The sequence below is a fragment of the Scomber scombrus genome, chromosome 20 (genome assembly GCF_963691925.1).
Source record: "Scomber scombrus chromosome 20, fScoSco1.1, whole genome shotgun sequence".
NCBI classification, from domain to species: Eukaryota; Metazoa; Chordata; class Actinopteri; order Scombriformes; family Scombridae; genus Scomber; species Scomber scombrus.
Genome location: NC_084989.1, coordinates 13593805 through 13619538, shown reverse-complemented (window position 1 = coordinate 13619538; position 25734 = coordinate 13593805). Strand labels below are relative to the sequence as shown.

General features: G+C 38.7%; 3 protein-coding genes and 1 long non-coding RNA gene across 4 annotated transcripts; 2 read left to right on the top strand and 2 right to left on the bottom strand.

The window, feature by feature from the left end:
• Nucleotides 1–198: 198 nt before the first annotated feature.
• On the top strand, nt 199–11813 carry sgk3 (serum/glucocorticoid regulated kinase family member 3). Its single transcript, XM_062441641.1, has 17 exons — nt 199–309; nt 4767–4948; nt 5157–5240; nt 5347–5419; nt 5606–5681; nt 5922–5997; nt 6184–6233; nt 6416–6473; nt 6824–6907; nt 6989–7120; nt 7814–7926; nt 8609–8645; nt 9239–9325; nt 9599–9694; nt 9816–9971; nt 10193–10282; nt 10939–11813. The coding sequence occupies exons 2-17, from the start codon at nt 4853–4855 to the stop codon at nt 11107–11109; spliced, it is 1479 nt and encodes a 492-aa protein (XP_062297625.1). The 5' UTR covers nt 199–309; nt 4767–4852; the 3' UTR covers nt 11110–11813.
• Nucleotides 11814–12477: 664 nt separating this feature from the next.
• On the top strand, nt 12478–18247 carry mcmdc2 (minichromosome maintenance domain containing 2). Its single transcript, XM_062441523.1, has 14 exons — nt 12478–12574; nt 12700–12830; nt 12907–12966; nt 13144–13339; nt 13473–13595; nt 13728–13829; nt 15128–15256; nt 15449–15686; nt 15807–16012; nt 16129–16295; nt 16741–16920; nt 17059–17198; nt 17614–17723; nt 18064–18247. Exons 1-14 carry the CDS (start codon nt 12478–12480, stop codon nt 18228–18230), a joined length of 2046 nt encoding a protein of 681 aa, XP_062297507.1. The 3' UTR covers nt 18231–18247.
• A 352-nt stretch (nt 18248–18599) lies between these two features.
• On the bottom strand, nt 18600–22504 carry LOC134002219 (uncharacterized). Its single transcript, XR_009927580.1, has 11 exons — nt 22403–22504; nt 21410–21460; nt 21086–21148; nt 20762–20812; nt 20417–20467; nt 20240–20307; nt 19923–19985; nt 19343–19398; nt 19058–19109; nt 18782–18833; nt 18600–18686 (listed from the first exon to the last, which is right to left on the bottom strand). It is a non-coding gene; the product is annotated as an uncharacterized LOC134002219 (long non-coding RNA).
• A 1502-nt stretch (nt 22505–24006) lies between these two features.
• Nucleotides 24007–24874, bottom strand: LOC134002646 (transcription factor 24-like). Its single transcript, XM_062441986.1, has 2 exons — nt 24377–24874; nt 24007–24126 (listed from the first exon to the last, which is right to left on the bottom strand). Exons 1-2 carry the CDS (start codon nt 24800–24802, stop codon nt 24007–24009), a joined length of 546 nt encoding a protein of 181 aa, XP_062297970.1. The 5' UTR covers nt 24803–24874.
• Between the last annotated feature and the right edge of the window lie 860 nt (nt 24875–25734).

The following is a 25734-nucleotide window of genomic DNA, read 5'->3' as shown; positions in this document are numbered from 1 at the left end:
GAAGCAGGGTAGGGCGGGGCATGACTTCGCCATACTAGGAAAAAAATATCGCGGTCCCGTGACAAAATTCATTGGAACTTTTTACGGCCAGGAAACACTGATGTTTCCTCCTTCTCGGACCTGACAGACGCCTTTAGGTAGCCACAAAATACACGTTCAGTTTGAGGGGTATTTTTAGGGGGGGGGGGGTTGTCCTAACTAGAAACAAGATAAATGTTGGTTTAAATGACAGTTATAAGTGGCTTTAGAGCGAAATATCCCGGACTGGAGCTAAGAAAACAGATGAACACCGCATGAAAGCATTGTAAGGTACGTGATGTTCATGTCACTTAAACGTTACCTTGTTTTCATTTTGCTAACGTAGCATTGCCTCGTTGATGGGTATTATCCACTCAACATAGCACTAGTGTCATTTAATTAACATTACGTGGTAAGTTGTGTGAGTAATAGTAGAGTGACTGCTATTGCATAACAACAACTTTTTTGACTTAAAAAAAAAAGACCAAACAGAGGCTCAACTGAGGCTAAATAGCATAAACACCTACTTTGCTGTTGAGCACACATGGGAGGCTGAGAAATGTGTAATTATGAGCCTTTGTTGTGCTGTTTATAGTTTGTATTACACATGGGAGCCTGTCGAAGCATGTAAAACCTTTCATTTCGTGTGTGTCTGTGTATTATTTGCGTATATTCAGCTCCTCCCTCCTCCTGCTCCTTTTTTCCTCCCCTATTCTCTTCTCTTTTCTACTGGAGAAGGTTTGCCTTTTCCTGTAATACACGTGATCTGTGCTGAGATTTTGAAAAGTCGTACCTGTGTTAGTACACATCGCCTCAGGTGTAAACCATTTAAAAGCTTACCAAATTTCTGAGAGAAGTAGGTGAGGCCTTTGCAGTGCTGTCTTGTGGAGAAATGTCCATCTAATTATGTGTCAGACATCAGAGGCTCTCATAATGAACCCCTAACTTGCATGTTAATCCAGCTGTGTGGTGTTGCCAGTTACACACAACCCCTTTCCAAATTGGTGGATGTGTTTTTGTTTATTTTTCCTCCTGTAATGGGTGATTGGATACTAACAAATTCACAATTACAAGAAGGATGCTTTTTTTGATGATCCTTCTCATGATCCTTTCTACTGAGAATAATTCATCTCTGTTATGTGGAAATCTGCTCTACGTTATGTTTGTTTGAGTTGAGGAGGTTCACAGCTGGTTTCCTGATGTAACAGGTGGCTTTGAAGAACATGTTTTGTATAACAAGACATGTTTTTAAGTTATCAAAAATGGCAAGATGGATTTAATTGGTTTACAATATGAGAGCTCAACATCTGTGATAACTGTGGTGTGAGAGGAATTAAAAACTCCTCCGAATATTAGTTCAAATCTTGCTTAGGCTTCCATAGCGAGGGCACCTAACGTTCTGTTCTGCTGTTTTTTTTCAGCACACTTGCTGATTCAGACCTGTTTCTAAAAGGAAGTTAGTGCCTCAGCTTGCAGACTATCAGCTGTCTGGACGGTCAGGTTAAGTAAGGAATTTGTCCAGATGCTGAGGTCGGTTGCACGTAGTTGGGGGTGACCAAGTTCAAGCCCCTCACACTTCACCAGCTGCACTTCCTCAATCAGAATGAGATCGCCTCTGGTGCATTTTAATGAGATAATTTATCTAAACTGGATTAAAGTTCGTTTTTCAGTTGTATCCCACTCTTACAGACATTATTTACATTTGTCCAATCTTTACAGGTGTATTGTCAAAGTGTAAACATTTAAAAATAAACCTAAACAGATTTTTAAATGAATTTGTAAACGCACCAGGTCATAATAACAGTTATAATTAACAAATTGTCTGGAATAGATAGTCTTCTCGTTCACACACTGAGTAAGCTCAAAACATTTCCTTGCATGTTTTCTTCTCCTCTAACCATTTCAGCATGTGTGTGTTTCTGTGTTGCTGTGTTTATCAGTGGATTCATGCCTGATCGAGCTTTCACATCGGATTTACCATTTCTAGGGTGACTTCTGCTTTTTTTTCACGCAACATGACACAGCCAGACACACACATACACACACAGAAAAAAAATATGGTCAACATCCTCATAGGATATCCACAGGCAAGGATGTGTGTTTGAGCTAAGCAGGAAGAATTCTATTTTTGATCCTCTGTAGTAGCCCAGCGTATTTGTGCCTGTCAGCACAAGTTAATTCATGTTGTGGCGTGAATGCAGGGCATGCTGCGCTTCAACCGAGGCGAGGGGATGTGCTTATTTAACACGAATCTTGTTCCTTTTCGTACTCATTGGGCCCTCCCGAGCCTTTGTTTTCAATCCTTACAATAAACTTGACCAGGTCTATTAGTGGGTGTGGTGAGCTGCAGCATTCCATATGAAGGAGTAGCAGTGTCAGCTGAAAATCGAAGTTGTAACACACGGTTATAGGTTATTTCCCCCGTGCACAAAAATCTCTCTGGAATGTTAAAAAGCGAGTCCTACCCAGCGCCGTACAGAGTCAGTTAAGCATGAAAACAGGCACAGATGTGATTGTTTTAGTGGCCACAAACTTCAAAACACAAAAGAATGTCTGAGCGTTTCCCACCAGAGGAGCTGCTAGGTGAGGTTAGGTGGGTTGTTGCAGAACAAATATATCACCGACATGTATTTGGTGTGTGTTTCTCCAAGTGATAGTGTCTTTAAAATCTTTTTTAACTAAAGCTGATATTATAAATAGAAGGAAATCAGTTAGCAACTATTTAGATTGAATCATTTATGTAATTTCATGCGTTCTCTGCTCCCAGCTTCTCAAATCTGATCATTTAAAAGAAAAGAAAAATCTGTTTTATGTCATTATAAACTGAATATCTTTGGGTTTAAGACAGTTGATCAGATAAAACAAGACATTTTAAGATGTCACCCAAGGGCTCTGAGAGACTGTGATGAGAAATTTTTTACACTTCATAGATTAATGGGATCATAGAGAACGGAATAATGAAAACACTAAAGATCAAAAGAGCAAGGTCATAATAGTTTAAGCACAGGAATAAGAACAATTGTGTAAGAGGAAAATGACTCATGCCGTCAGTCTCTTTGTAGTTTAAATAAAAGTGAGTGAAAGTGAAATTAAAAAGAAAGTTCAACACAGGAACAAAAGTGAAAGAGGGGTTAGTGATGAAGAGGGCATGAAGGTCCCTCTGACTGCACACATGCATTTTAAAGAGGGATCGCTCTTTTGCTCCCCCCCCCTAACGTGAGCAGAATGAGATATCCTGTCAGGATGCGTTCAGGATCAATACGCAGAAGGAGAAAGTTGACCAAAAGACAGGTGACAGGTTTTCTGCGTGTGGTGAGTAAACGAGGGTGAGACGAACAACGATTGTGGATAGAAAGACAAAAAACACTGAACAAACGGGGCTGACCTCACCGCCATCAGACAATGGACAAAGTCAGATCAGCAAACAAAGAGCTTTGTTGTAAAAGAAACAGACGTGACATAACTCACAGTGAAGGAAAACACACATGCCTCGCTGTGTGATAGTTACACTACACAGATTTCCATATTAACTCTGCACAAAATTGTTTTACATCAAGTCCATTTTATTATCAATTAAATACAAGAAGTTGAACTTTTTACAGTTCATTATAATCCACAAATCCCCTTCCCTCACCATCAGTGATCTGTGGTCTTGAACTTATGTTACTACAGTTGTCACGGGAAGGAGTCTATTACACCTCAGCAATGAGATTAATTCCCTTGTATAAAATCGTAGGGGGTCCTACTTTTAACCTATTGTGTAACTCCAGCTTCAAAGACCCCTGGAAGGTTATTTAAAAATACTTTTCTACTGACTGGAACAAGCCAGAATGTCACAGACCCAGCAGGGTGTCAGAGAGCTAGTGTGTGTGGTTGTGTGTGTGTATGTGTGAAAGAGAGCGGGGGCTTGTGTGCACTGAGGGATAAAAATCACATAATTACTAGTAAAACAAAAAGTAGATATAGAGAGTTATTAACTTGTATGTGCTGTGGTGAGTATTCCTTTTCCTAATCACTAGTCAGATGAGAGGGAGGATGGGATGGTCACACTCAGAGGAAGGAGTGAGTTAACTGGTGTCTGAGGGGGAGGGATCCCGCCTGCTGTCATGTTGCAGCTTACTGGCCCTCCTGTTGTCGCTTGTTCACGCTCGCTTCACAAGAATAAACACAAGATCTAGAGGACTGTAGTCAAGGTTAAAACACAGAAACAGAAAGCTTTTAACAGAGAAAAACTAATTTTGCTTAACGGTTGAAAAACTGAGTATTTAGACTAATATATGACACTAAAATAATGCTAGTAAAACAGTAACAAGACAGAGGCAGCAATACATAACTGTTCAAAAATATACTGTACCTTTGAGTATACATTTTTGAAATATATATAAAACAGTAGTCTCAATAATCCTTGTAGTTCAGACAGACCTGATAAGAAGTTATCCTGGATATTTTGAGAGAAAAATGATGGACGTATGAGTTAATTTTGTTTTGGTTATTGTCTCTTTTAAGGCTGCATCCTTTAATCAGAAATCAACAATGCAATGATACTACACCAGAAAATACCTGTCAGAAGATTATGGATCAATCAAACGAGTCAGTTAAAAAAATATTATTGTAGCTGTTGTCAGGAGCAAAAATCATCTTGTAAGGTGTAGGCAACAGAGCCACTGTGGACAGACATATTTTGAGAGCATGACAACGGTTTCACTTCCCGGATAACAAAGTGATCTGTTCTCTTTTCTCCTCTGCAGCAGCGGCCCAGGCTGAGGATGGGCCTGTTGTATACTTGAAGTCACATCCCTGGAGGAACCATTACTTTATGACCTTGCACCTTTGAATGCCGACGGCCCCCAAGATGGAGGAACAATCCAGTCAACCCAATGTCAGCATACCCTGCCACAACGAGCAGAGGGACAAGAAAAAGCGTTACACTGTATGTACAAAAGACTCTGCTTATTGTTGAATTAGCATTTCTGAGTTGGATTCATTCTTCAAACTATCATTCCATTGTTAAGTTGTCACAAAGTTAGCGCTTTAAAATGTTACTGCTATAATGATGCTAAAATTAACTCAAATGTCAGTTATTGCAACATATATACTACTCGTTGTGTTTACATGGGCTCTTCCTGTCTCTTTCTTAGGTTTACAAAGTGATAGTCAATGTTGGACAACAGGAGTGGTTTGTCTTCAGGCGATATGCAGAGTTTGATAAACTTTACAACACAGTGAGTCATGGAATTTTGATTTTATAACATATTACCAGATTTCTTCTCTTTTCATTAGTCTTTGATTACGTGCTTTTATGTGTTGCTTTCATATCTTTTAATGCAGTTAAGGAAACAGTTTCCATCAATGAATTTGAAAATTCCTGCCAAAAGGATATTTGGGGATAATTTTGACCCCGGTAAGTGTTCCCACTTGGCTCATGTTTTGTCATGAGATGTAAATATGATTAATTGTTTTTCACACCATAATCCAACTCATATATTCAGTTAAAAGCCCAGTTCCAGATGTTGAAAGACTGCAATGTTCTGCTTGATACATGTTTTTTTTGTTGATTAAATCAAGTCCATGTGCATTCGTCCCCTAGAGTTCATCAAGCAACGAAGAGCAGGGCTGCATGAGTTCATCAAGCGAATTGTGTCTCATCCTGAGCTTTGCAACCAGTAAGTGTTGGGCTTCTCACTGTCATTACATTACATTATATTACATTACTGCCTACGTTAAGACAGATGGCTTTAATTACCTAAATCCAACATTCTAATAAGGTAAAATTTGATTCGCCATGCTTTACAGTTGACATGAATGAGATTAAAAAGACGGAGAGTTTCTTCTTTATCGTGTGTTACTGCTGATGCTACTGTACTTCTCTCATGTAACTGCTTGATTCCTCTTAAATCTTACAGTCCAGATGTGAGGGCTTTTCTGCTGATGGACAAAATGCAAAACTTTTCCGATGCATCTGAGGATGAAGATGAAAAAGTAAGTAACTGATCAACCTATTCCAGTTTTGACTGGTTTACTTTTTGTTGTTTTATATGTTGCTAACCCCAAAATAAGACAGTCTTGTCAGTTAATGCATGGGATTGTCAAGAGAGAGTCTCCATTTTAGCCTTTGGTTACATCTTAGCGGCTAATCTAGATAATATTTCTTCTTCTGTTTAACAGAGCAACTCTACCTCGAGAAACATTAACCTGGGACCCTCTGGAAATCCACAGTATGTTCAGCACTTGTACTCACACTTTTAAGAAAATCTAGTTTAATCCCTCAGTGGGCTGCGTTGCTGTTTTTATCAGCCATGTCAAACTTTGGAGTTGTAATGTAATGTAATGACATGCAGTGCATTTTTATATAAGTGAAATTTAGTGAAGATTAATGTGTTGTAATTTTTTATTTCAGTGCCAAACCCACAGACTTCGACTTTTTGAAAGTCATAGGAAAAGGGAGTTTTGGGAAGGTATGTCTATTATGCAATACTGAAAGATGCATTTGGTTTCTGTTTATCTCATAGTGGGAATTTACACGATAACAAACCAAATTTATGGATGTATTAAGATAAAATATTATCATTAATGCAGCAGTGTCATCACATGGAAAGCAGTTTCATAAATAAACTTTTTTATTTTAACTGACTAACATTACTGCTACTACTTGAAGTCTTTGTGTGTTGTTTTTCTTTTGGGTTAGCACCGAGTTTTAGTTCTGCATGTGTTGGTCTTTCCATATAGGAAGTGAGAATCGGATTGGGAATTACACTGGTTTACACTGTTGATGCAATGTTCCACATGTCTCTTCCTTGTGATGCAGGTTTTCCTTGCCAAAAGGAAACATGACGCCAAGTATTACGCAGTCAAAGTTCTACAGAAAAAGGTCATTCTCAACAGAAAAGAGGTAACTTTACAAATATGATCCATATGTCAAGCATGTTTACATGATTTATGGTTCTCCTACTAAATCACTCCTTCAAATCAGCAAAAACACATCATGGCAGAGCGCAACGTGCTGCTGAAGAATGTGAAACACCCTTTTCTGGTCGGGCTTCATTACTCCTTTCAGACCACAGACAAGTTATACTTCGTCTTGGATTTCGTCAACGGAGGAGAAGTGAGTTGTTTCAGTTTTGTGAATAATGCGCTCACACAGAAATGAGTCACAAGGTCAAGAAAAGCTGAGGATAGCAGTAATACAGGAAAATAGTTTAAAACTACTTTAAAGGAATTCCTCAGTGCTGTACTGTTGCCGGTTAACACACTTCCACGTGGGAAATTCTTATCAGAGATCACAGCGTTACTCAGAGTAAAGAATAGCTTGGAGAGCGACTTCCTCTATGGACCTCCTTCAAGTGTGATCAGCCTTTTTAAAGCTTCCATGTGTGACTGACTGTGTGAGAGTGACTAAGTACAATCTGTGCCCAAGTAAATCTGCCCCTTCTGGACACGATGACTACAAAAACCTGTTGGATATAAATGAAATCAGAGCAGCATTTTCATTTTCCAGTCAATATACTCTCTATAAACATTTTCCGAAAAAAGACATGTTGTACTTCATGGCGTCTGTGCTCTTAAAAATGTTTTGAAACTTTGGTTCCTTATTTAACTATTAAAGATATTAAGGTATAATGAAAACATTAACAGCTATGTAAAGGTGTCCTATCATTATGACTCAGTTTTTTTGTTCAGCAATATCTTTGTCATATAATGGCCATCACTATGAATGATACAGTGTGCTCCTATAATATCTTTTCCAAAGTAATATTAATACATCCCAATAATCCAGTGGAACCTTTTTTCATTTCAGCTTTTCTTCCATCTCCAAAAAGAGCGGACATTCCCAGAACCTAGGGCAAAATTCTACATTGCTGAAATGGCAAGCGCACTGGGCTATCTGCACTCTCTCAATATTGTTTACAGGTATATTGGGTGGGTAGGGGGCTTTAAGGTGTCAGCATGCTTCAACCAAAGTGCTTGTCAGATGGTCAAACAGTGTTTTAAATCTCCTCCTGATGTTGGAATTCAGGCACTGCATCTGACAAATTCAGTAACTCTCTGAACCCATCAACCTGAAAAGCATGCACTTTTCACAAAGTGATTAGCCAGGCTTTCCTTTTACCTTTTTTTACACAATTGCTAGATGTTTTTCATGTGAAAAAACAAAAGGCAACCCTATGAATACATTTGAGGAAAAGATTGTCAGAAAGAGTGCAACGGTATCTGTATTTGAACAATTATCATGTCTCGCCCCTCTATGATGACAGAGTGTTTGGAACAGCTATAAAAAAAACGCTTTCTTTCAGATGTGGTCAGGCGACACTTTGTACAAAATAGTTTGTTTTGAGCTTACTGACACCCTCAATTTAACACATGCTGTAAAGTTAACTGTGTCCTTGTCAGTTAACAAGATCTCTTAAACATAGCTTAAATCTTAAAAACCTAACTGGTTGCTATAAACTTGTATATCTAAACTTGAAGATGAATGTTATTTATTTATTTTTTCATCATATTTTGTGACGCTTGCTGGCCTCACTCACATGATAGCGCATTTAACTAATTGATCAAATAATTTATGAACTGACTTCATGTTCATTTCTTACAGAGACTTAAAGCCAGAAAATATCCTTCTTGACCATGAAGTAAGTATTCTTAAGATTTTTTCTGGCATAGACACCTTTTATTAGCAGTAGAGAGACAGGAAATCACGAGAGGGGGGGGGTGTGACATGCAACAAAGGTCCTCCGGCTGGGATTCGAACCGGGGTCCGCTGCATATGTGGCATGAGCTCTTAACCACTCGACCACCTGTATGCAGTATTCTTAATTTTTGATCAAACACACTGCTGTATAATTAACATCAGCATACGAATATTTACAGTAAATACTGTATTTGGATGGGACTGGAACCAATTTACTCAGCACAGCTTACAGATTTCCTACAGAGGCCAATGTGGCACAAATGTCATCCTTTTCCTACCATAATTTCTACCACCAGTGAACCACAGTGTCATTTCCAATCTCAGCTGGACAGAATGCATGTGATTGGATTAGATCTTACTAATGATTTTCCTGCCTAGCCTTATAGAGAAAGTGAGGGAGCGATGAATGGGACTGGCTGAGCTACACTGCAGCCAACATTCCTGGGCAACAATAGAAACCTCAGTCCCTGTGGATAATGAGCTGCTTGTGTGGCACATGTCGTCTAAAAACGTCCCTGTGTCCTTTCTTTAAAGGGCCATATCGTTTTGACGGACTTTGGATTGTGCAAGGAAGGCATTTCACAGACAGATACCACCACCACATTCTGTGGAACACCTGAGGTATGGCAGCATTGAGATGGAAACTTACGTCTGCTTATTGCTAATTGTGTGCCAGGTTTTACCAATGAAGTAGCACCTTCAGTGTCAAAAATCAACAATTATTAACAGACTTTTTGGAATTTTGTGTAGTTAATAATTTTGCAAGTGTGAGTCTATCCTTTTTGGGGTCATAGTGCTATATATCTATTGTAGGTTTATGAGTCACAGGCGTTTTTGAGCAAAAATAATAGTTGTTGTTTATTTGGTTGGTTAATGTTTGATTCTTTCTACCAGTACTTAGCTCCAGAGGTCCTGAGGAAGCAGCCATATGATAACACAGTAGACTGGTGGTGTCTGGGTTCAGTGCTGTATGAAATGCTCTTCGGCTTGGTGAGTTTTTACTTTGAGCCCCATAACCCACTCATACAAATCTGTTTTAGTGGTAAATATAAACTCCTCACTTTACTGTAACACTCACCATGTCTTTTTCCTTGTTTTTTGCCTGTCCTAGCCGCCGTTCTACAGCAGGGACACACATGAAATGTATGACAACATCCTCCATAAGCCGCTGGCGATGCGTCCTGGTGCGTCCAGCACAGCCTGGTCTCTCCTCCAAGGCCTGCTGGAGAAAGACGGCACAAACAGACTGGGATCCAGAAATGACTTTGTGAGTGGACTTGCATGATACAGATACTATACAGCAGCAACTTTCTATTTGTGGGCTCCCTCTAGTGGACATGGTGTGGTGGATATCTTACACAAACTATAAAAATTATAATAAACTTTATTTACAAAGCACCTTTTACACTCAAAATACTGTTCAAAGTAGTTTCTATGAAGCCAGAATTATATTTTGGCTGATATTTATTCTCCATTTTTTGTGTTTAGAATGAAATTAAAGCACACAACTTCTTCTCTTCCATCAACTGGGATGACCTCGAACAGAAGAAGATCCTACCCCCATTTACTCCCCATGTGGTAAGTATTATGTTTCCAACACTTGCAAGATGTATCACAACTCACATTACTTTTGAAGACTACAGATTTAAAGAAGGTTATTTAGCATATTTATCTTTTAATAAAAGCAATTTGAATCCAGTTCCACTTGAATAAGACCGAGTCATCGCTAATGTTATTAGTAACACCTGTGCTTCTTCTGCTCTGATGAGTCAAAATGTATGCTGTGAAAGAGGTCTATTAGTGGCTTCTTAAAGGGGGGATTTATTGCTGGGCTATTGTATTGGATTACACAGATGTTTCTAATTAAGAGTAGAGGTTGCCTAATTAGATACCCTTTTTAAAACCACCTCGTAAAATGCATTTTTATAGGCTTCACTTCATGTAATGTTTTGGAGTTTTCTATTTGAAATCTTGTGTTTGTTGATTTTTGGCTAACAAGTTTTGTTTTTTAATGGTTCCTCATTTTTATGACCTTTGTTTTACATGTATTTGTTGTTTAATTGTTGCATCAGTTTTTGAAGTAGTTTGTAAAACTCAGTGCTATACCTTTTAGGATTGTCATCAAATTAAGTTCTTTGTATGGAAAAACATGCATTTTGTCTAGTATTTGCTAACACATGAATAACGGTTAAAACACACATGTTAATGTTTCTTTTCCTCTGTGTTTTTTACAGAGCTCTTTCTCTGATATCTCAAACTTTGATCCTGAGTTTACAGATGAGATGGTCCCCAACTCCATCTGTTGGTCTCAAGAACACTCCATAGTCAATGCCAGTGTAATGGAGGCCGACGATGCTTTTGTGGGCTTCTCTTACGCCCCTCCATCTGATGACTCATTCCTATGAAACATTCCCAATGAGGTCTTGAATTGCCTTAACCATCGTAACTTCTTTTGACTAAAGGGAAGAAATTTATACCATGGATGAACTTGTTCTACAAAGCCAAAGCAAGCAGCTGACAAGAGACAGCACTTAAAACAGATCCTGTGCCAGAAAAGTCTTTATTTTTTACCAATTTGTATTTATATAAATATATATACATAACAGATGATATTTTAAGAATTATGGACAGCCATTCTCTATTAATGTAATTCCTGGTGGTTTTCTAAAATGAGCCATTATAAAGCCTTCATTTTCTCCCTTAATTGAAATCAAGAAGCAGTTTTCCGACAAACTTGAAAAGTCTACTGGACTTAATAGAACACCATTTATCAGATGGATGCATGTTTGTCCATGTAATTACTGTACTGTAAATACCCCTTATGTTTCATTTTCATGGTAACTAAACTGGAAATAGGGATTACTTGAGAGACTGCTGGATTAAGGATTTTGGTTTATAGGTCACATTTGTAAAAAAAAAAAAAAAAAAAAAAAAGGGTGGAAACTTTGACTTTGCAGAAACTGAGTGAATTGTTTTTTTATTGAATTGTTTGTGGTAATTTTTTCTATTCTTTGCCTTAACACATGTATTATTAATTTCAGATAATAGAAATCCACAATGCTATGCTTTGCCTGGCAATTAAGTAGGCTTATACTCCTGCACAGTAATAAAAAAGAAAAAGAGTTTATGAGTGTCTGTGTGTTTTGTAGCGAGAAAAATCAATTGCATGATATTGCTCAGCTAATAATCAGCAAGTACTCACACCTGAAGTCCAGCTCCACTAAAAATTGTGCTTTTCTTTTCATTCCCTCAGTTGGATATTTAAGCTTGATGTGAGTTTGAAAGTGGAAAGGAGTAGATGTCATTTGAGGAATTTTAACAAGGTCATTTTATTATTTCTAGCTGACTGTTTCTCATACACTATCTTAAAACATGTCTGGGGTAATTAAAAGTAGCAATACTACTGTGCAAAAATACTAACAGGTAGAATGACCTATGTTAGTGTTATAATGTTACATGCTGTATCATTTAATTACTATTATTGATGCATACAATAAATAAACCATACAATAAAGCTATTCAAAATTAGAAAATAAATGTTTAAAATAGATATATATTGTAAATAATACGACTTAGGTCTAAATAAAACAAGAAATTATGTTTTACAAAGACAAAATCAACATGCCATCAAGTAACTACTGACTTGCTCAGAGTGGTCTCTATGGCAACACGGTTGACTAGCGCCAAATCAGTTTGTAGGTTAGCTAAAGATTGTATCTGTTTGTGCGGTTTGAGCGAACTACATACCTATTTTTTCTCTCTATTAAATGAAAATGGCTGAGATTTTGTCACTAAGAGAATCGGTTCTGGTCTATTTAGACAGAAGTGGGGGCCTTCAGAAACTTGCCGAAGACTGCATACCATTTAACGGTGAGCTTCCTGTTAGGAAAATAAAAAACTAGCTAACCTCATATGAGCTGTGTAGTTAAACTTGAAAGTCACGTTAAATACATCCTACGCTTTGTTAACTATTAAATGTGCCCCTTCATTTCCAGATCCACAACAAATGGAGGCAGTGTACAGGTTTTGTGTCAGCGTGAATCCCTCTGATGTGATAGAGGTGGATCCTGTATTGGGTGACTGTGTATTACATGACCCCCTAAGAGCAACAGCTTTGTTTCAGTCTGTAAGTGAAGTGATCTGCAAGCTGAAATTGAACATCTACTGTAACATTACCAACATTTGCCCAATTTCTCTTTCAGGTGTGCTTCCTGGCCATAAAGACTCTTTCACTTGTTGACAAAATACACACAGAGAGTCAGGTATGAATATACTGTCTAGCTGTTTTCTCCTTAGTTACCGACAATATTATTTTTTTTACCATAAACCTTTAGGGACAAGTCCCTTTTCATAAATTCTGAATACACCTAAATGGAAAAGGGTAACTGAATGATCAAATCAGTCCAGAAACAATGTGTTTATCTGTTTTTATTTTTTAGGTGAATATAATTTTGAAGTTGACACACCTGCCTCCGTTCCCTGAATACACCTTGGACCTTTGTAGTTTTTCACGTGGACATGGTCCCATGAGGCCTGTGGTCATGGAGGGCCTAGTCATTGCTATAACAAGGGTCACAAAATATACTCAGGGGGCCAGGTTCCTCTGCATCAATGACGACTGCACTTGTTCTACAGGTACTACAGGGAAGATTGATAATCAGTCTATACCATTGTATGTTTCTGAACAACTACCATATAAGTAATCTTCATAGACCACAAAAATATTTTACATTCATAGCTGGTTACATCTCTGTAATGCTGGCTCTAGGATTCCACCACATCCGGGTCCATGCACCCGGAGCCACAGAGGCCGCTACTGTGAGAAATAACTTCATCTGCATGATCTGCAGCTCCCCACTGAAAGAGGATGTGAAGTTCAGAGTGCTGGGAGGTGAGAATCTGAATGTCAGACACTTCGGACATTATCTAATATGCTTTGGTTACAAGATTTTTACAGAAAATGTGTGTTGTGCATTGTTATGTTATGTATGTGTACATACTGTATGTGTCTTTGTTTAAACAGACAAACAGCTGGTGGAGCTGATCAGTGTCAAAGCACTGAATGTTCTCCGTACCCATCAGCAAAGTGCACTCAGATACCAATCTGTCACCCTGTTTCTCAGAGGTAGGATATACATACATACAAATTGAGTTTATATTGCTCAAACACAGGACTAATCTATTATGTGTCCCATATTACAGTGTCAACCAGCACATTTACTTAAATGTATTTGATCATTGCATTTGAAACAACATAAATGCAAAGAAAACAAAGCTAATAGCTTATTTCTATTTGAAAGAGGTGAGGATAATATGGCAACAGGTGAAGAAAAATGTGTTACAACATCATAACCAAAAATAATAACAGCGTCACCTCTTATCTGCTTTTTCAAACAGAACTGAAATCTATTGGTGTTTCATGGCATCTTTGAGTATTTATTCCATCTGCAGAACAAAAGAGTGACTTCTTTCCTATTCAACTTGTAAGCTATACAATACAAAATAGTAGATCCCCCTCTGCTGGAGTATAAATTTGTACCCCTATCTGGTTTTTAACTTTACCATTGACATTACCACTTTCCAACCTTTATGCATGCTTCACCTATATTTAAGTAAGTATATGACTGCTAGAAGATGCAGCAGATTGGCATGGGAATATAGAGAATGGGACTGAGACCAGGTCTGACCAGCTTTAGTGATTTTGTTGTGTAGCCAATCCTGCCCCACGAAGTGCTTGGCACTTTTAGTGTTTGCATAGTGTAAAACACTGTTAATTGGCTCATTTGTCATTTATTAGTCAAAATCTTAAAGGTAAAGGTAAACATGCTGTAAATTAATATCCTCAACATTTAAAAAGGTATTATTTGTTTGTAGAATCTTATTCTCATCAATTATGTTCACTACAAATCCTGAATAATGTGGTTGTAATAGGTTATATTTACACTCAGTCAGATGTGTTGAGGTTTGTCATTAATTTTCTCTGGCTTTCTAAATGAGCCTCTCACTTTGCAACACAAACTTAGTGGGGGAGAGTTCAAATAAATAAAATTTTGTGCAGCTAGCCGCGCACTGTGCCTCATGGTGGGATATTAAGTGTTTCTGTCCCCTCTAATAACATTGTTGTACCAGTACCCCTGAGATCTTAGCAAATCTTAGCACCAGGATTAACATATTCTGTTGACCCAGTCATGAGTAGGAATTCAATACACCGAGCTCCCGTTACTAAACATATATGTTAATAAGTGCAAGGAACACTCATTAGCTGGTTGTGTGATTTGCGCACAGAGAAATCTTTGTTCTAAAGGGCTCATGTGTTTCTCTTGGCAGTGGTTTGTCGGTGGCATGCATGTTTCTTCAATAATCACCAGGCAGCAGAGAACAACCCCTTTGAATGTTATTGCTTTGTTTCCCCTATTCACACAGATGAGCTGTGTAACTCTATGAGAATTGGTCGACTCTACAGGGTGTTGGGCATTCCTGCGCATGTGCACCAGTGGCCAAATATCACCTGGAGTGTAGAAGCAAACAGCATCCAACCGTGGGAGCCAGAGTGTAAGGCAGTAATTTGTTGTACATCAAACATTGTTTCAAATCCCAACGACAGGCAAACTGATAATACCTGAGGATCTTAATAATTTACCCTTGACCACTCTCAATGATCAGAAAAGTTTTATTTTTCATATGCAGCATTGTGCATCATAACTGTGGTGAAACACCTAACATTTTCCAAAACTCTTCCTACAGATCCACTTAAAATCAACTCTAACTTTCAGGAGCTGTTGAAGGCCACAGCTGGTTCTCCTTGGAGGTTCTCTGCTATTGTAGCTCACTGCTTTGGGTTGAACATAGCTCCTCCAGGCCTCTACAGCACTTTAAAGCTGTGCTTGTTGCTCAGCTTGGTGCAGACCAGAGCAGATGCAAAAGACACTTTTCATGGCTTGGATCTCCTCATTGTTACCACTGACACACTCATATTAGATAGGTAGAGTGATCTGAATCACCCAGCTTTGCATTTCCTAAGTGGACACACTGAATATCAAGGGGGATTTGATCCTCATTACTCTGAATTAACCAACTTTTAAAAATGATGTTTGTGTGCCAGACTAATAATGTACAGCTTGAGCTTGGCGTGTCGTGGGGTCAGGCATCAGGCCTCAGGGGAGATGTTTGCATCGCTGTCCCGGGACGAGCATGGAGCAGGCACTGCTAACATCCATGCTGGCTCTGCTCTGCTAGCCAACGGTGGCATTTGCATGTTGGGAGATCTCAGCTGCTACAAAAAGGACAGACTGGATGCCATTCAGTCAGGTAGACCATAGTTATTAACACAATACGTTATGGCATTGTGTAGTGTGCCGTCAACTATAAAAATGATTGTATTAGATAAAATGTTGATGTACTTTTCTCATCTGAATTTTTGTCAGTTCTGGAAAGCCACACAGCATCTGTGTTCATCCCAGGGAAGAAGTATGGTGAGGATGCTGATCAGCAGCTTTCCTTCCCAGTCCAGTGCAGTTTCTGGGCCCTCACAGACTCCACAGATAGCTCTCGACGGTCTGGGAGGGCAGACTGTGCTGTACTAGGAACAGCAGTGAGTTCAGTCACAACATGGTGTTACATTACCGTTGTTTAGCTCACTAAAAATGTGGTCTGGATGTGCACTAGCAGGTCTGAATTGAGATATTTGTGAGAATGAATTAGGTTGGAGGAACTTAAGCCAGTGTGGTACATTACTCTGACTTTAAGAAATGTCATTTCATGTAACTCAAGATGTTGTTTGCAGATAAATCTGGCAAAACAGGAAATTGAGACAATTTACTTTTCTTGAGGGAAGTGCCCTGCCCAGGCAAACATTAATGTGCAGTGGGACCCTTGAGAATAATCAATGCTTTGTTTTTTGCTTTTGGAAGGTGGACAATGAACTGTGTGAGCAGTAACCAGCACTTTAGATCACAGGTTAAAAATAAGATGCTCATTTCAGAGTGGTGACAAAAGCAGAACAGCAGACAGCTTTTCAGACTCTTCTTTGTGAGCAGGAAACGGGTGCCGTACCAATTCAGCTCGCAGATGCCTTTGGCCTGCTCATTCAGTGTCGGGATAATGTGGGAGAGCAGACCCTGTTTGCCCAGACTGTCCACACCCTCCAGCAAGCAGTACAGCCTGGAAAACCCTTCTACCCATTCTGTGTGGATTTTTCTACAGAAGACTACCAGGAGGTTAGCAAACATCCTGAGTTTCACTGTATTGCATTGCTTAAAAAAAGAAAGAAAATAATTTAAACATACACTGCTTTGATTTGAATATCAAAACATTAACCTAATATTGTACTTGCTGCTCTAAATTCTGTCATCCAGCTGGTATCCCACGCACAAAGCTTGCAAGTGGAGCTTAGTCCTGGAGCAGAGAAGATAATCCATGGCTACTACATGGCCAACCGTAGAGTCCGATCACAGAGTCAGGGTGTCAAGATGTCTGTGGCTTCTGTCAAACTACTGTAAGCAAAGTAATACCGCAAAACCTGGATGAATCAAACCAGTTTTAGTGTAACTTCCTATGTCATGACCCTGGACTGTGTATAACAAGATCAGGACTGTCTGTGTCCAGTGTTATGTCAAGATCATCCACTAGGTGGCGAACATTCATTCATGTTGAGCCGAACCCTCAGATGACAATTTTTCATCTACTTATGACAAATGTTTACAAATCTTTTTCAGTGTGGTGACATATTTAATGTTGAAGTAAAACTATGAAAATAAATCTGTTTTCAGTAAGAGTTTAGGACAAAACTCACATAATGCACTCACTCTCAATTTTACAGATTGTTTTTCAGCAAATTACAAAAAAAAAAAAACATACTCTGGCAGTCTTCCACTTACAAATGATTCTTTTCATGTTTATTTTTGTCACAGGATTTCTTTGGCTGAGGCCCACTGCAAGTTGTGTCTCAGAACACGAGTACTGGAGGAAGATGCTGTTATCGCTGTGCTCCTTTGTGAAAACTCAGTCACTCTAAAGCACGGTACTGATTTTTTATATCACCCCCCCCCCCCACTGACACCACCCAGTACAAATACTGTACTTCCATTCAGAGAAATAGGAAATGATATCCTAGTACAAATGTGCTTATACACTATTACACATCTTAATTAATCAAATATATTGCTAATCGCATGATTATGACCAGATGTATTGATTGATACAAAACAGCCGAGTCAAATACTGCACATACACATTACAGCTACATGTCTATATTGTATGTTTGATCCTTACTCTGGGTTTTAGTTACTTTGGGGCACTAGAACAGTTTGATGTAGACCAACAGCAGTTCCTTTTTAAGGGTCGTGTACCTCTTTCTACAGGGGCATCTGCTCTCGTTATCCCACCTGACGCAGTGTTTCCCTGTGACATCGGAGATGTGGATGGTTTGCACAGGAGGGACAAGACCCTGGATGATCTCCACCAGAATATCCTACGCTTCATCTACACCTACGCACCAGGAGCAAACACATACATCACAGAGGAGTAGAAACCCTGGTTTCAAAAACACGGGTAAGCAGCACAAGATCGTACTACAAATATACCCCGCTTTGATGATGACAGGCAAAACCCTTTAATTTATTGCAAAGCGATAGGGATGGTGCTAGCATTCTGTAATTAATATCCAGTTACATTTGAGGAAAAATTAAAAAAAATAAAAATAAAATCAGGGATCAAAACAAGAAAAGATGTCAGTCTGAAAAGCTGTCCAGGAGGAAATGTGTATAATGTAATGAATTATGCATTATATGAATTTAAAATTGCTATATGCCTGAGAAATGTAAGCACTGTACAATATATTTAATCAACAGACAAAGGTATGCAAGGAGAAAAATGTATTCAAATGACAAAGTTGAGGTATTTTCACAGCAAACAAATTTTATTAATAATGAATCAGACTTTGATCACACAGATCTGGCAAAGAACTCCAAATGTTCCTCCAAAACTGTAAAAGAAACACATTGGGATCAGTTACACACTTTTAAATAGACTAACAGGACAAATATAATTCACGTTGACTGGAGTAGGAATAGTACTTACCCTTCCAACGAGGCTTCCCCATAACCAGGCAGATCAATCAACTGGCCAAATCCTTTCCAATAAATAAGCAATAAAGATGATATCAGTTTGCATGACAACTCAGTGATTAGAGATGTTACAACTGTGGCTTTTTAGTTCAGTTAGTCACAGTATCAGCAGCCCATTGTTGGTCTGATGGGTAAACGGCGATAATGTGAATTCATCATTACTACTTAGAAAATATGAAATGAACGAGGCCAGAAAGAATGTGAAACATTTAACACTGTCTGTACTCACCAGAGATAAGAGGAAGCAGACATGTTTCTCCATTACTGCTGCTAGTGCTTATCTGTAAAATATGGAAACTGTCACTTGATGATGACGACAATTGCGTCCTATGTGTTAAACCTTTATGTGTAGTAGTTGGCAAAACTAAAGCTGCAGTTTGTAATTCAGTAGTCACATTCTCACCACTTTATTGTCTGATGGGTAAATGGCGAAGGCATTACTACTTAAAATAGGATGTAAACCGTGCACAGTACAAAACAGTGAATAGATTAGTTTAGTGCTGGTTTAACTTACCAGAGATGAGATGAAGCTGATACTCATGTTTTCTCTCCATTATTGCCCCCTCTTTTCTGTAAAGCATGAAAAATGTATTTGTCACTTTTCTATAATACCTCTGTACCATTACATGGCAGCATGTGAAGACGACACTTCAAAATGAGACCTTTATAGTGGTAAATACAAAGTCTAGTAGGTGGCAAAACTAAAGCTGCAGCTTGTAATTCAGTAGTCACATTCTCACCACTCTATTGTCTGATGGGTAAACGGCGATAAGATGAACTCATCATTATTCCAGCTGCAAGAGTTGCCAGTGCTCAAAATTTAGAAAACCAAAGACTTTGCACTGCAAATTGTTTGACTTCCCCGCCACAGACAGTTGATGAAAATTTGAGAATTATATTTTAAAAAGTGTCAGGGAAGGTTGGACTAGTTGGGTAACGCCTTGTAAAGTCATTTGACCAAAAATCACATTTATTTTGAGATGCTCTGAATTATTTTTTACAGTCTGACCACCTAGTGTGTCTGGTGGGTAAACTGAAAATAAGACCAGTGTACAGCAGCACAAAGACCGTAAAACAACTAATGAGAAACTGACCTCGTCCAGCACAGGAGACATTAGATTACACCTGGTGCATCTCCAGTGACCGCTTCAGGATATCTGAGGGGGGCGAAGAGGAAAAAACAGGAATAAGTAAATATTAAAGAAAATAAATAAAATACAAATATCATTATGTATATCGAATACTCTACTTGCAAACTATTATTGCTTGATGTTTGCTGGTAATTCAGTTAGTAACAGTTTCACCATCTTATTGTCTGATGGGTAAACGGCAAATTGATAATTCATCACCATTCCAGCAACAGGACTCCCCTGTATACTTAAAGCACTGCACGACCAAACTCAACACTCACCTGAAAGCCACAGCGGCGAAAAGGCTGATACACTTGGCAATGTGTAGTTTACAGTGGTAATCTGACATCTGGGGGGGAAAAAATAAAAACACTGAGTGACATAATTCAGCATGTTTAGTCCTTCCTAGGCTAATTTATTATCAATGTTTGATTACTGATATAAACCTTTAATCTTACCTTATTAGGTGTACCAGTCATAGTTAGAATTAGCCATCTTCATCTGTACTTCTAAAGAAAGAAAAGTGGTTAAATGGGTTATTACCTGTCAACTATCACTAGTTGGGCAATGCCTTGTAAAGTCATTTGACCAAAATTCACTGTTGTCCACTTTATATCCAGACAACATTTATTTTGAGAAGCTATTAATGCTTGACGTTATGCTGGTAATTCAGTTAGTAACAGTCTCACCATCTTATTGTCTGATGGGTAAACGGCAAATTGTTAATTCATCACTATTCCAGCAACTCCCTAGGCTCATTTATTATTATTATTGTTTGATTACTGATAAACCTTTAATCTTACCGTATTATGTGTACCAGTCAGAGTTAGAATTAGCCATTGTCATCTGTGCTTCTAAAAGAGAGAAAAAAAGTGGTTAAATGGGTTATTACCTGTTCAATCTTACACAATTTTACATTTTAGTTCATAATCACTAGTTGGGCAATGCCATGTAAAGTAATTTGACAAAAAATCACTGTTGTCCGCTTTATATCCAGACATTTATTTTGAGACGCTCTGAATTATTTTTTACAGTCTGACCACCCAGTGTGTCTGGTGGGTAAACTGAAAATAAGACCAGCGTACAGCAGCACAAAGGGAGTAAAAAAAAACTAATGAGAAACTGACCTCGTCCAGCACAGGAGACATTAGATTACACCTGGTGCTTCTCCAGTGACTGCATCAGGACATCTGAGGGGGGCGAAGAGGAAAAAAAACAGGAATGGGTAAATATTAAAGAAAATAGATAAAATACAAGTGTCATTATGTATATCAAATACTCTACTAGCAAACTATTAATGATTGATGTTATGCTGGTAATTCAGTTAGTAACAGTTTCACCATCTTATTGTCTGATGGGTAAACGGCAAATTGTTAATTCATCACTATTCCAGCAACTCCCTAGGCTCATTTATTATTAGTTTGATTACTGATATAAACCTTTAATCTTACCTTATTATGTGTACCAGTCGGAGTTAGAATTAGCCATCTTCATCTGCGCTTCTAAAAAAGAGTAGAAAAAAAGTGGTTAATGGGTTATTACCTGTTCAATTTTACTTCATAATCACCACTTCAGACAGCAATAATTTTGTTTACCCCCACAAGATTGGTGCAAGTCTGTCAGTGCAACTTAATTACCCTCAAGTGTGATCTATTGATTTGTAGCCTGCATGAATGAGATGTACTGAAGGAATAGCCAATATGGAGGAGACACATGACTGATCACCCAAAGATCAGGGGTTACCACTGTAACACAGCTTGGGAGCACGACTAAGATCGCAGGTCTGAGGACGGGTTCAACAGCATGTCACGACCTTTGCCATGACCTAACGTCCTCAGAGGAGGCCATGAAGCCTTGCCCCAGTGAAATAATAGGGGGGTGCAGCAGCTCTTCAGCTGACCCCTGGACAAAACTAGATATGATCAGTTTTTTTTACACTTTGATCTGTCTGAAACAATGATTAATTACTTCAGGGATGAGACCTGTCTGCAGAGAGAAACATCAAGCAGATCTGTTTGTTACATTACTATGTTGTATTCATGCATCATTTGTATGTGTTTTGTTGCTTCAGTCATTTATTGTTTTGGAGGACGTGTTTCAAACTAAGGCACAGATATGAGAACAACTAAATAGACAGTAAAATCCTGCACTGAAGTCACATTCAAATTCACCTGCGTTCACATTAAGTTACATCGCCTGGCTTCATTGTTGAAACAGGATCTGACTAAAAATGCTGAACTGTAAGAAATCAATGCCCATTATTTAAAAGGATTACTACTTAAATCAAAATATATATTTAAAAAATCAAGTAGCACGCGGTGCTCATTTCTCCCACGTGGCCGAGATGCTAACGTTAGCTTAGAGCTAACTTGCCATTACTGTGTTTCATGTGCTGATTCCAGCCTACAAAACAAGACGACGACATGCACATAAAATGATCTCACCATTGCCCACAAAGGTTGTGAAGATTAATCTGGAAGAAGTGATCATTCTGTTGAGATGTGATGAGGAGCTCTGAGGCTCTCTGTGCTCACGCTGCAGTCTTCAAGAGCAAAGGAAAGATTTCCGGTAGTCACTGCGCCACAGAGCTGCGCAGTGCGGCTCATCCTGCACAGCTGAGCACTAACTCAGTCGTCAGCATCAACTACACTGAATTGCTCTTATTTAAGCTACAATGATGGCAAGTAAATGTATTTACTGAAGCCATTTCATGACAGTAAAGCACTAGTTTTTTTCGTGTGGACGTATTTATGTAGAAATTCAGGTTATCTTTATTTTCTTTAGGGTACTAAAACAGATACGGATGTTTAACTCACGATTTTTTATACAATAACCACCCTCATATTCATCAAAGTGGCTATAATAAACAAATATAGTATGATGTCAACGTGTCCCTCAATATACAGAAAATACCTCATATTATCATATATCAATTAGACTAACAAAATAATAAGTGTTGAAAAGACATCACAGCACTTCCACTTAAATGTTACGTTATTACAGTGTTTAATGTTAATGTTACAGGTTAATGGCTTAATATTTACCCCTGCAATCGGTACAAATAGTGGTAAGATTTCTTTCCTTTCTTTTTATAAACCTGATGACACTATAAAAACAGCTTAAACACAATATTATAAATACATATTTATATTTTAAATATCAAATAATAGGCATATGCAATAAATCTAATTATTATTTCTATTAATATATATTTCTGTAAACCTGTGTGGCCCCACCGTATTTTATAGTTAGGTGCAGTCATTTTGCTGAAATTAAATGTTAAAATCAAATCCTATATTTAGCCTGTCTAGCACCACAGCTGTATTTAATTGATTTGATTAAACGCTGCTAATTGTCACAGACTACGATGACCGCGAGCAGTGTTAAAAGGCCAGTAAATACAATAATACGTCAAGTGTTAAATAAATAAAGTAGCAGTGGCTCAGTTTATTTATCATGATACAGTTAAATATGTCACAACCTCCACGTTAAATCAATTTTCGTTTGAACTTTTCTTACAAAAGAAAAAAAAGACTTTAATTAAGATTTTTTTTAAACTTTATGAGACGCGTCTTGTTTTCACTGAAGTCATTTTTATTCACAAACACATTTACAACCATGCATGTAAAAAATAAGAAGGAACATGAGACGGGGAGCCACCATTGTTGACTCTCTGACAGACCACTTCACATGACAGATGTTAAGTTATTCACACATGCATTTAGTGCAAATGTTTCAACTGAAAGTGCACACTTCAAGCATGACGGGCTCATTATCCCACGGAATTTCTACAGATATCATACCCGGGACATGTATGGAGCTGCAGAGCAAACAGGAGAAGCCAAAATAACAACAACAGAGAAACATCATATGCTTTCTCCATATACTCATACATTAAAATTCACATAATATATTAATTTACAATGTCTACATGGCGCGGCTTTAGTGGAAGTCAAAATGAGTTGAACTTGTTGTACACTCATGCTGCTGCTGCCAAAGTTAAACAGCAACACTCATGCAAATGTGAAACAGTTTTCATACAGATGGTTCAAGCCTTGTCCTTGGATTTGGACGATGATGGGCCTTGATTCTCTGAGTCTGAAGGATGTGTGGTGTTCAGGAACTGGCCCGAAGCTCCGACGTACAGTCTGGACCGCATTGGCCATTTCTGTGAAGACATTTTAGTTTTAGTAAATATAAAGGCCACCATGGGTCATGTTGCACTATTTCAAATGATGTAACATTTTTTGCCATAAAATATAGAAATACCCCAACGATGGATATATGCAGTAAGAAGTTTCATTCAGTCAAAACAATGTAACAATAATATGATACAAGAGATTAGCAGCTACCAGAACTGTATTATTATTATTATTATTATTGTTGTTGTTATCATTATTATTATTATTACCACTGACCTTGACTGGGTGCAGGTAGCCATCACCTTTTAATGAGCGTAACGCATCTGTTTGTTTTGTGCTCTCTCCCTCCTCTGCACCTTCCTCTTGTAGTGTTCGAGTCAAATGGGCAATGTAGGTGGTGGCCAGTATCAACACGTCGAGTTTGGACAGCTTGGTGTCCGGCGGAACGGACGGCAAAGTCCTTTGTAGCTCCAGGAACGCGGTTCTCAGAGTTTGCACTCGACTCCTCTCCCGAGCTGCGTTAGCCGCCGCCGGGCGTCCTCTGCCGCCGAGCCCGCCGGCCTGAAGCGCCCTGGCCCGCTGGAGATCCCGACGATGGCCATCCGGACTGGAACTGGAACTTGGGCTGGATGGAGGGCTGTCATCCACCACCGTCCCGGAGCACTGACCGCTGTGCATTGCGAGAGTCTGTCTTCCAACCATCGGGGTGCACTTATAGACCTGAAGAATTACAGATGAATGAGCAAAAACACCACGCCACTTTTTAGTGGTTTATCTGGGCCGTTATATTGCACATTTGATTTGAACTTGTTATAATTGACTAACTTATTTAAGACATAACTTATTAATTATTTATTGTAGCCTAGTAGCCATATGTTCACTGTTTAACTTAACTCTTAACTTATATCATAATTCATAATATATTAAAGTTATTGTCATTGCTTTTTATGAATTAAACTATAACTTATGCTCTCTGGTCTACAGTCCATTATTGAAAATGTCTGTTGACAAATTGCACATCCAGTAATAAACTAAACTTGAAAAAGCCAATATACACAGCTGTCCAAAGTTGCACTAGACACCTGAATTTGTTCTGATTGCACGCTGACATGTCAAACATAGTGAAGCCTCTGAGCAGGCATACCGCCAGTATACAAACTCGTGAGAGCAGTTTTTTGGTTGGTGGTCTGATAGGAAATTTACCTCTGGTATTTCTCCAAGGCGCTTTCTTGAAAAACGACATGAAGGCAATCCAAAGAAGGCTTCTGTAAGATAGAGAATTTGCTCTTCAATGTAGACTAGTCCCACTCCAAGTCCAGCGTATCCTTATAAAGTGGCGCGTCTGCAGAAAGGGTGCGCAGCGGTCCCTGTACGCGCAGTCAACACTTCACCTGTGTGCGTAAAAGTCTCAGGAGCCCTTAATTTATTGGATACACAAAGCGGTAGACAATTTTTTCACCCTGAAGTAATTAATCACTCGACCCATAACACTCCCTCGCAGTGGAGAAGACTGCTCCTTCCCCCTTCTAACTTGTTTCTGTCTAAGGGCAGCACAGGCTCGTTTTCAGCGCCAGAGGCTGGACTCTCTTTTCCTTCAACTCTGATATGTGGTGGGCCATATCCCATTCTAATTG

Bases quoted from the DNA above. Each gene is read 5' to 3' on its own strand.
- LOC134002646 (XM_062441986.1), bottom strand. From the start codon at position 24,802: ATGGTTGGAAGACAGACTCTCGCAATGCACAGCGGTCAGTGCTCCGGG. The intron at 24,127-24,376 runs GTCAGTGGTAAT...ATGTCTTCACAG, and splicing joins GCTACCTGCACCCAGTCAAG to AAATGGCCAATGCGGTCCAG.
- mcmdc2 (XM_062441523.1), top strand. From the start codon at position 12,478: ATGGCTGAGATTTTGTCACTAAGAGAATCGGTTCTGGTCTATTTAGAC. The intron at 12,831-12,906 runs GTAAGTGAAGTG...TTTCTCTTTCAG, and splicing joins CAACAGCTTTGTTTCAGTCT to GTGTGCTTCCTGGCCATAAA. The intron at 16,921-17,058 runs GTTAGCAAACAT...TCTGTCATCCAG, and splicing joins CTACAGAAGACTACCAGGAG to CTGGTATCCCACGCACAAAG.
- sgk3 (XM_062441641.1), top strand. From the start codon at position 4,853: ATGCCGACGGCCCCCAAGATGGAGGAACAATCCAGTCAACCCAATGTC. The intron at 4,949-5,156 runs GTATGTACAAAA...TCTCTTTCTTAG, and splicing joins ACAAGAAAAAGCGTTACACT to GTTTACAAAGTGATAGTCAA. The intron at 9,695-9,815 runs GTGAGTTTTTAC...TGCCTGTCCTAG, and splicing joins ATGAAATGCTCTTCGGCTTG to CCGCCGTTCTACAGCAGGGA.